Below are 10,926 nucleotides of genomic sequence, written 5' to 3'. Positions count from 1 at the left end.
AATATAACATAATATAAGAGGGAAAAACTAGCATGACGCTTTGTTTTGAAAAAGGTAATGAAATCTTTGTCCTTTCTAATGAAACTGTGTAGGAATGAAATAAAGTTGCATTCAATTCAAAGGCTTCCGTCTTTATGTGTTCATCCTCGTTGATGTTGCGAAAACCAAATGACGCTAAAAGAGAAGTTCTTCACTTTTGCCACTTCCTCATTCTCATCTGAGAGAAACACAAATGAAACATTGGAGTTGAAAAGGAAAATGAATTAAATAAAAAAACGTATACTATATTGATGGTTCTATACAAGTGGAATTACTATAAACTAAAATAATGTGCGTCTCCGTATCAGATTTCCTGCAGCCTGTGTCCTCCGTTATAAACTCTATTATTAAAGCCGAGAAAAACACATTTTTAATTGAACAAATTAACAACCCATCATGGATCAAATGAAAGCTGGTTCTGCTGCTAATTCATCAGTCAATTGTGTAATGAACCGAAAGAAGATAAAGACACTTTATATCTTAAAACTTTTGAATGAGATTATAATTATTATTCTTCATAATGAAATAAAAGTGATTTCTGTCATTGGTTCGAGTCCCGAGAGACAAAAAGCTGTGAACGGTCACGACCTGCAGTTCGTCAAACAAACACGACAAAGAGACTCTTTTTCATCATTTAATGATGTGAAAATAAACAGATACAAAAAATACATGCTAAACATTCTCACAGTTTGATCTGTGCATGAAGTGACTAATGGTTAATATTAATCCATCGTATCGTGTTTGATTTGAAGAAACTTAAAGTTATCAACAAGTGTGTCTTATCTTAAAATACTGTTAGCGAATGATGACACAGTGAATCCCTGTGCTTTGTTTTGTTGCTACCGTGTGCTCCAGACACAACACAATAAAAACCTCACATACAAACTCTCCCACACATAAGTTAGGACATGATGGCGTTCAAAACTTTAAAACTAACAAATGTGAGCTAATTCATTGACGAAACACAAATGGGTGAAGTTTTCAAAATATCTAACAGAAAACTATTCATCACTGGGTTTACCTTTTAGTCGCTTCAGGATAAAACGATACTCATGATATTTGGACTCACACCGACCACTTCCTCCCACATGTGCAGCACGATAACATCTGTGTGGAGGCCCCGGGATCTGGATCTTATGGGTCCTTCGTGCAGGTCTTGATGGCTTCTCATATACACCTCCATCAGAGGAGAATCAACGAGTTCTGTTTCCTGCACAAATATAAATCCAGGACACATTTCAAACACCTTGAAATATCTTTAAATACACAACTCAATTGTTTATACAATCCACAGAACCAATGGCACAATTTACAGTTGTGTCGATTTAGTTAAAGAAAATGGAAATAAACCATTTACATTTTAAGAATATTATTGTAGTCTGTAACTGAATGTGCCTTTAAAAACTCTATATACTATTTATTCAGCTGGTAACAGCCTCAGCTTGTAGTTCTGTAACTATTTGACGATTCATGTTCCCTGAATCATTACCCAGGGAGTAGTAAAGGTCCAGTTATATCCTCAACGAAGCACAGGTTACACAACACATGCTGAGAAACAAAACAATTCGGTGTGTTGACAGGGAACAGTTACAACAAGCGTCAGTGGTTTGTCGTCAGTACCTGCAGGGCCTTCAGGTGCCTCAGTAGAGTCCGATCTCCATCAGGTTCATCTTGATGATGACGTCGGTGACGGCGTCGAACACAAACTGCACGTTCTCAGTGTCAGTGGCACAAGTGAAGTGAGTGTAGATCTCCTTTAGGTTTTTCTTCTTGTTCAAGTCTTCGAACTGCTTCTGAATGAAGGCGGACGTCTCATCGTACGAGTCCCCGCCTGAGAAGGAAGAAGAACTTTGATGGACACGTGTATGATTGGCAGCTGTGTCGAGCAGGATCTTGACTTTGCTCACCGGCGTACTCTGGGTAGCAGATGGTGAGGGAACTCTTGCCGATCTTGTCTTTAAAAAGGTCCTTCTTGTTGAGGAAGAGGATGATGGAGGTGAGCGTGAACCACTTGTTGTTGCAGATGGAGTCGAACAGTTTCATACTTTCATGCATGCGGTTCTGAGGAAGCAGGTTTTAATCACTGAGATCACCATGAAAAGACGAGATAAACCAACCATTTCCTCGTCTTCTGCCAGCACCAGGTCGTAGTCGCTGAGAGCCACGCAGAAGATGATGGCGGTGACTCCCTCGAAACAGTGGATCCACTTCTTCCTCTCCGAGCGCTGACCCCCGACGTCAAACATCCTTTAACACAAGAAACATCTTCTAAAATAATGTTCCTGACTGATGTCATGACAGCTCCCTGTTGTTTCAATTCATACATTTCTTATACTTATTTCATTAATAAGCAGAACGACTACAGCAGATCTTATTTTTTAACACTTTTTAGTTTTATAATCTGTATTTCCAGCTACGAATGATTATCTCTCTACATTTACCAAGTCTGGAGGAGATTAACATGTTTTTCTACACGAAGAGAGACCTTTAAAAGGAAGAAATCTGCTGAAAACAGTTTCCTCCGGGAGCAGCTTAGGCTCTTCACAATTATGCTTATGAAGCTCAGTCCAATGGACGAGCAGCATCAGCAAATGTCAAGGTTCACTGACTTGAAATAAAGGTCTTTGAATGTGAAATGGGTTTCCACGATGCCAGTGGTCTTCACTCGGGTACGCAGCACGTCCTGCTGAGTCGGCATGTAGTCGGGCTGGCAGATTCTGTCCAGGTCGTTCAGATAGCTTGAAGACAGAGCACAGGAATTAAAAAGGTCGTCTCCCTCTCTCGCTATCCCGTCATCAACCGGTGACAGAGAGGAATTCTAGAAAAACCCGATGGACGACAAGGAAGAGTCCCGATTTAGAACTGTGGAAGGTTCTACGTTCAGGCGGACGACGGGCGACTGTACAGACTGATACTAAATATGGGCTGATATTTTGGTGAATGATAAACACTGGCTGGTTGTGAGCTGAGCTGGAACAGACTGAGCGCTGGTTCTCTCGGTCTCTTGTGTGGACAGAGTGTACAGAGAGCTGCGACAGATCGGCTGTTTGCAAAACAAAGAACACGTCCTTCACACTGAGCTGCTGTCTGTCACGCTGCACATGATAAAACTTGACTAATTCACCAGGAGCTGAATCATCTCCACGCCACGTTTCAAGTTTCAAGAATGCCATTAGTGCAAAACTGTGAATTCTTGAATGAGTTTTGTCCAAAAGTAGCACGAGTTTGATGACAAAGATGATGATAAACTCATAACGTGAGATCCTGAGACAGTTGTTCCACTTAAACCAATATAAAAAAGTTTTCTATTGATGCTGAACATGTTTAATTTGGATTTTATATTTTATGAAAATGTTGATTTTCACTGCTAAAGATGTTGTAACTTATTTTGACTTACATTAGTTGACTTATGTTAATTAGTAACATTGTTGATTTATGGCATTGATTAAAACCTGCTTATTTATTATCATCGGTATTTTGGTTAAAACGGAATGAAATGTGCGATAATAATTGTTGGAAACCGGATGTTGTCTGGCAGATACAGACCGGATATAGTTTTTTTGTGCAGCTGATCATGATCTATAATTTGACAGTGAAAGAACGCACGAGGAAAAGAAAGTGAGTGACGGAACCTCTGTTTCTACCAAACCTTTTTTCTTATATAAAGAAACTTTATTTTTCCTCAAGTGACGTCTTGCACTTTCATTTTTTAACAGTTTTTGCTACAAAAGAAGGTCATACTTTACGTTAAGGGTTGTATGCATTTAAAAGCCCATAAATAATAAAAGTGTTTACATCTTTCCACCTGTCAAGGAAGTGAAGCCCTTTACACAATGGGTCAAAATCTTTAAGCTCTCTTGGTCGAACACAAAAATGATTCTATGACTGTATTTTAACAAGAGTATCAAATTCCAATCAAATTCCTCAACTTCCCCAGTTTTGTCGTCGTCAGAAGAGTCTCTTTACTTGTTGACATCCACGTTCTTGTCTCGTCTTTATAGGTCCTTATATCAACATGAACATTCATCTATTTAGATTTTTTGTGGCCCATCTGATGGTTTGCTGGAAATCAAAATAGATGAATGTTGCTCAGAGCAATTAAAGATTAATATTGTGACCCATAATGAAGTTTAAGTGTTTAAGATAAGATAAGGGACAGAGATTAATGATGTCTAACTTTATAGAGAGACTTATAACAACAGTAAACAAATAAATCAAAGCCTCCAGAGATGAAAAACCAACATGATCCGACTCATCATTTCTGTCACAGAAGGTTTGGTAAATATACATTTTGCTCCGCTTAAAATTGTTGAAATATTTGTCCCTCGATTGATTGCGTTCGACACCAGTGCCCGAGGCAATATTTCTAAAGAATAATGATCAATATTCAGGTGGAACAATAGTGCAGACTCAGTTCTCCGGGTCCGAGAAAGACATGTCTGGAGCTCCCAGAAAGTGACTGTGGAAGAGTCTGATAAGCTTGTTTACAAAAGCGCCAGAGACAGGAAGTGTTGTTTACACACTCGTGGTCAAAACGCAAGTTTTCTAAATAAATAAACTGTAGACGAGGACGTTCATTTCTGAGAGCTGCTGAGGCTTGATGGTGAATATTTGATCAGCCATTAAAAATGTAAGGTTGGCTTCTTAAATTGCCAGGAATGTGATCACAAGTTGGCACACGGCTGCTGAACAACATGACCGCTCTTGTCTCTCGCTCCAGTGGACCAGTTAAGAAGAAGATAATCCACTCTTGACAGCAGTTGTAACTTATTAAAAGACGGGATTATCAGAGCTGTCTTATTGTGTTCTCGTTCAAAAACACTGTGAATTGTTCAACATCATCAAAGAAAAGTGAAGCTTATTAAAGTAAACATTTATGTATAACGTTTGCTTTATTTATCCGTGAACTTAACATCACGTTTCTTTCTAAATATGATGTTGTAACTAAAGATGTTGCTCAACCAAAGTCCTGTTGCAGAAATGTTCCAGTGGAGGAAATAACCCCAATATAAACGGCACTGTAAACGTCTGCTGGTAAATCACTGACTCATAATAACAGGTGATTCGTTACAGAGTCACCGGGGAGACAGTTTTATCTGGGATTTCCAAACTTCCCCTTCCTCTGCCGTATCAGTCGCCTCAGATGGGAAAGTTTTCAAAACTCCAGGATCAGTGCAGAGATTACAACACACACACACACACACACACACAGCCACACAAGTAGATAAACACACACGCTCACACACACCTTATCTCGATGTAGTGATGACATTTTATAGTCTTGCACTTTTATAGAACTTTCATTAAAAAGATCATTTCATTGTTTCAACTGTGACTGAAATCATCGACTCGGATTGTTTGAAAAACCCTGATTTGATGAATAATCAACAATGTTTACAGACTTAATTTGCGTAGAAAAGTTTTCTCTACTTTCACTTTCTATTCTCACTAAAGGTTCCTCTTATCTATTTGTGGAATAAAGGAGTCTTTATTATTCAAGCATTCAACCGTCAGTGATCTTGGACTCTGTGCTCTGAGGATTATTATGTTTGAGGAGTTTGTGTTTCGTCTCTCAGCTTCTGTCCAGTGTTTGGACTTGTTATCATGGACCTGCATCTGGTCTGGGGCAGGGGGTCTCAAACTCCACTTGCCGGGGGCCAGGAGTCACTTCTTGTGAAGACTGGGGCGGAGACTTGGGCGTCTTTGATCCAAATATGATTTTTATGTTGTTGTTTATTGTTTTGTTGATTTTTTAATAGGGTTTTATTGTAAAATTTGTCAATTTCTTCTCATTCTAGGAGTTGTATAATCAACTAACTATATAATCAAAAGCTCTATAAATGATGTGTGATTTTGAGACCCCTGGTCTACAGTCTTCTGATCCCAGGTGCTGAAAATTCAATCAGGAACATTTTCACCAACATTACTTTTGTAAATGGCTTGTATTAGTTTCATCTAATCCTGGAAACATCCTCATATTCCAGGATCAATAACGCTTCATGGGTTCTGATCCCACTCACGAATGCATCTGATCGATCGTGTGATATGATCGTCCTTACTATGCGGCGGAGTCGTTGAGCTGGTACTCGCGGGATCGATCGAAGCAGGACTGGACGCCCTCGTCCCTCCACAGCCTCTGGATCACGCTGGTCAGTTCTGGTGACATCACGCCTTCTTCCGCCGAGCTGGCCAGAGCGAACAACTGCCGGGCGTCGTCCTGAGTTCACCAGTTTCAAGTTAGAGCAGAAGATCTGGGGAAGTTCATGGACGGTTCCATCTTACCGCCCGGGCAGCGTCGCCGAAGTCTATCTTTAACCGGCCCATGGCCCTGATGATGGCCATGATGGACTGGATGGTGTTGCTGTACACCACCACCTTGTACTGGTTACACTCCTCGTCTGTGTATCCGGCCTCGTGGATGATTCTGACGCACAGTGAAGGGAATACTTGTGAACAATGGTGGAAAAATGACAGCAACGTTTCATGCGTCACGGTCAGTGGCGGCAGAGTTTGGGCTCGAGAGAGCGTGCAGCATGTCTAATGTGGGAACTAGGAGAGTCTATTCAGATCCTGCCAGGCTGACACTGGCCTCTGCCGCCTTTGTTTCACATGTTATGCAAAAGTTTTCTCCCGTCCCTGATATAGACGAGTGCTGTGACATCGTAACATGGCGGCCATCGCAGCTCGCAGCATCAGGGCGGGAGAACATTCTCAGCAGGATGTATTGTTGAGTCACTTTAACTTACTTCTGCTATTCATAATACTTATGTTAAATAAAATATATATTCACTTTAAAAATGAAAAATGATTAAAACTCACTTCATCTGCTTCACGATCGTACTTTTCCCAGATTCGCCGGCGCCTTCGAAAGAAAAATAGAACCAGTGAGAACAGAAGTATAAAATCAGAGGATGTAGATGAACTTCAGTGCTTAAAGTGAATGATGTGTTGATGAGGCCTGATGAGACACTGTATCACGATACTGTGTTCTTGTTTTGAAAGAACACAGTATCATGAAACACTGTATCATAATACTGTGTTCTTGTTTTAAAATAAAACTGATACCATGATACAGTGTCTGATGCTACTGTATCACAATACAGTGTCTGATGCTACTGTATCATGATACAGTGTCTGATTATACTGTATCATAATACAGTGTCTGATTCTAATGCATCAAGATACAGTGTATACAACTATTGTATCACGATACAGTGTCTGATGCTACTGCATCACGATACAGTGTCTGATTCCACTCCATCATGATACAGTGTCTGATTATACTGTATCATAATACAGTGTCTGATGCTACTGCATCACAATACAGTGTCTGATTCCACTCCATCATGATACAGTGTCTGATTATACTGCATCACGATACAGTGTCTGATTCCACTCCATAATGATACAGTGTCTGATTCTACTCCATCATGATACAGTGCCTGATACTACTGTATCACGATACAGTGTCTGATTCTACTCCATCATGATACAGTGTCTGATACTACTGTATCACGATACAGTGTCTGATGCTACTGGATCATGATACAGTGTCTGATTATACTGTATCATAATACAGTGTCTGATTATACTGTATCATAATACAGTGTCTGATTCTAATGCATCAAGATACAGTGTATGCAACTATTGTATCACGATACAGTGTCTGATGCTACTGGATCATGATACAGTGTCTTCACTACAAAGCAGTTTCATGAGGCCTCATCAACCACTATTTCAACTCAACTTCTGCGACCATAAGAAAGTATGAATAGACACAAGTATTCTCGTCAAAAGAGTTTGTATAATCACAAAACAATACTTGATTAAATCTCAACATGAGAGCAACGATGATTCCCACGCATCGTTCTTTTGTTTTCAGGGGCCCCTCAGTGCACAGTGGACTAAATATAACGAGGATTTAATGCCAGATACTGAGAACAAATGACCTTTACATTGAGATTAAATGGCTTTTATGGTCATAAATGATTGAAACATCAGCCGTGCATATAAGAAATATTACAAAGTTCATCGTATATTTATCTCCTCGCCCTGATTCCCCTCGAGGGTCCCGGATAAAAGCAGGATATTTCTCATGAGACCTTGTGAAAGAATGTTTAGAGATGATTGTGGTGGGCGTGTCTCTGTTGGACCGTAAACATCTGCATGTACAGCAGCCGCCAAAATGGACTCGTTTCATGTCCGGACTTCTCTAAACAGCGTGTCTTTGTAGATTCAACAAGTCGAAAATGAGTTTAACGTTCAGTCGACCAGAATTAACTCCACAAATTCTTGACTTAAGCTGTCAGGAGCAGCAGAGATTTACGCCTGCTCAGAGGCGAGGAACCGTCTTCATCCCTCGCTTCTGCCAGTGAATCGTTTCTCTGGCTGCAGATCCACACACTCTCGGTGCCAGATCTTCACACAGAAACTCCAGAACCAACATTATTTTACAGGAACTTACAATGTCTAATGAATCACTTCATTGTCAAACAGATCTTTTTTCAACGTGAGGGTGTGTTTCATTTCCAGCTCTGTGGTTTGGAAATAAAGAAGCTTCACTCTTCTTTGTTTTCTATCACTCTCTGGAGAAAACCGCCTGGAAAATCCACTTTGTGGTCCCGACCAGAGAAGAGAGTCTACATGTGTAATCCACGGAAAGAGCCCAACTTGACTTATCATGAAATCTCATTTTGTAATGGGACTCAAAGCCATCAGGGCTGATGCGACTCGTTTTCTAAAAAAATAAATCTCTTTCTGTGCATTTGTGGAGTTACTAAGTGCTCGTCGTGGCTTTGAAACGTCCATTTTAAACCTCTGGCGGTTTCATTATCTAGATGAGCGATGAGCTTATCTGTCGCCCATCAGCTTGAGATGAATATGTATATGTTCAACCACAAACACAGAGTTTCCTTCGACACCATCACCACGTCAACGTTGAGTTACATATAAATATCAACAGTGTGAAGAATATATTCCTGCGTCGTCTTATTTTGGATTTGACTGTTCACACTCTTGACTCTTTGAAATATCATTTTGATTGACAGGTTTTGTGTGCTTGTCCCAACAAGTGCCATTGAAGACCGACACCCCCCTCACGCACACGCACACGCACACACACGCACACACACACACACACACAAAGAGGTGTGAAAACAATCCATTATTTGCCAACTCAAAGCAGACAGTTCCTCATGCGAAAGAACTGATTCAAAATCCTGTAGTTGCAACAAACCAAGGATCCACTTCAGTGATTCATGAGTCTTGAGATGATTTCATCTTCCTGTTTGCATGAGAATGTCACTGGTGTTTGTGTTTGTGCGTCAATAAACAGTGTGTGGAGCCTCTAGGAAGTTTGAACACACCTTAAATCAATGATGATAGTATTAACATGGATGTGAACACACTGGAATCATAAAAGATATTCTATAAATGACTGACATGAGAGGAAAAGCTGAATAAAGTTGACTTTACTTGAGTAAACGTGACATTTTTCGGTGCTAGAATCAGGTTTGATGTGAAATCCTGTCGTTCAAAGAGTGTTTTTCTCACCCAGCAGCAGCAGCTTGACCTCCCTGGAAGACTTCTCTCGGTCTTCTCTCAGGTTCTTGTCGATCATTTTGCTTCTTTCCACCGCAGCCTTGTCCTCGGCGCTGATCGTGCAGCCCATCCTGCCGGTTCTGCTCGTCGGTTCAGGCTCAGGTTCTCATGAAGGCTCGGGTCTGACGTTCAACTTTCTGTCGGACAGAGAGGCGTTGGCACCGGAGGTTCCGCCGTCCGACCGAACCCGTCCCCGGTTCCGTCCCGTCAGCCCCGGCTGTTGAAACTCGTCCCTGAAGCTCTTCTTTTCTGCACCTTTACGACACTTTCATCGAAAATATCAGCGATTTTAAAAACTACAACGAGCGAGTTTCTCGAGTGATGGTCGCGACACGTTCACTGGAATCTTAAAACCTTTGTATGTTGAAGGAAAAGGAAAGTTGTCGAGGTGTTGAGGCTCCATAAGACAGATGTTGAAGTTGCAAAAAAAGAAAGTGGGGAGAGTGATGCTGGCGCAATGCATCACGGGAAATGAAGTTTAGGCTGACCGTTAGTCGCCTTCTTTTGTCAAACGTAAACGCGTCTGTATATAACAAATCTCCGCAGCTAAACTCTAAACATAATACGATCTTATTTTTGCGGTAAAAAAAAATCTACAGCGAAAATGTTAACTGCCAGTTTCGAACTGAAAGTTATGACGCGGTGTTAGAGCGCCATCTGTAGACAGAAACTAGCATTGCAACACTTTGTTTTTATTAGTTGCGTTTTAAATCAAATAAAAACAGCGCGAAATGAAATTTGAATATTCAATGTGTTTATTTATGTGTATAATTAAAAAATATTTAACTATTGAACATATGAATCCATATAAGTGAAAAACAACCTTTTAATTTAATTTGTCAACCGTGGATGTTAATGAAGAGACGAGAGGATTATTAAAAAGACTAGAGCTTGTGTCAAGTAAACTGTGATGTAATGGATAAGATTTAAAGGTTTAAATGTATTTAAATGTTCTCCCTGTGAGTCCAGGTGGGTTGAGATGCACTGAATGCATGAGGCCTCACGCCTCGGCTGCTCTAACCTGCTCTTCCCTTCAGCACTTGCTCTGGATGTTGCTCCTCAGCAAAGGTCAGACGGTTTGAACTGCAGGAGATGAAGATGAAAGCAGTGACTCACTGTGTGTCCAGTGAGGATCAACATCCCAGTGAGACGCAGGGATTCATGACAAAACTCAATTATCCTTACATTTTTAAATTAAACAAGAAATAAAGGAGCATATTCTCATTTCATATAACAGCTGTAAACTCTATAGTTTTGTGCATTTTTATAGATGAACCCATGGCATTG

General features: G+C 40.5%; 1 protein-coding gene across 1 annotated transcript; it reads right to left on the bottom strand.

Annotated features, from left to right (window-relative positions):
- Nucleotides 1–660: 660 nt before the first annotated feature.
- On the bottom strand, nt 661–10,091 carry LOC148058837 (guanine nucleotide-binding protein G(i) subunit alpha-1-like). Its single transcript, XM_087782398.1, has 9 exons — nt 9,592–10,091; nt 6,859–6,901; nt 6,322–6,463; nt 6,099–6,256; nt 2,649–2,777; nt 2,157–2,286; nt 1,947–2,100; nt 1,660–1,870; nt 661–1,249 (listed from the first exon to the last, which is right to left on the bottom strand). Exons 1-8 carry the CDS (start codon nt 9,707–9,709, stop codon nt 1,680–1,682), a joined length of 1,065 nt encoding a protein of 354 aa, XP_087638524.1. The 5' UTR covers nt 9,710–10,091; the 3' UTR covers nt 661–1,249; nt 1,660–1,679.
- Between the last annotated feature and the right edge of the window lie 835 nt (nt 10,092–10,926).

Source organism: Callionymus lyra, chromosome 19, assembly GCF_982586985.1.
Source record: "Callionymus lyra chromosome 19, fCalLyr1.hap1.1, whole genome shotgun sequence".
Taxonomy (NCBI): domain Eukaryota; kingdom Metazoa; phylum Chordata; class Actinopteri; order Syngnathiformes; family Callionymidae; genus Callionymus; species Callionymus lyra.
The sequence above is the reverse complement of the archived record's forward strand: the minus strand, read 5'-3'. Positions and strand labels throughout refer to the sequence as shown.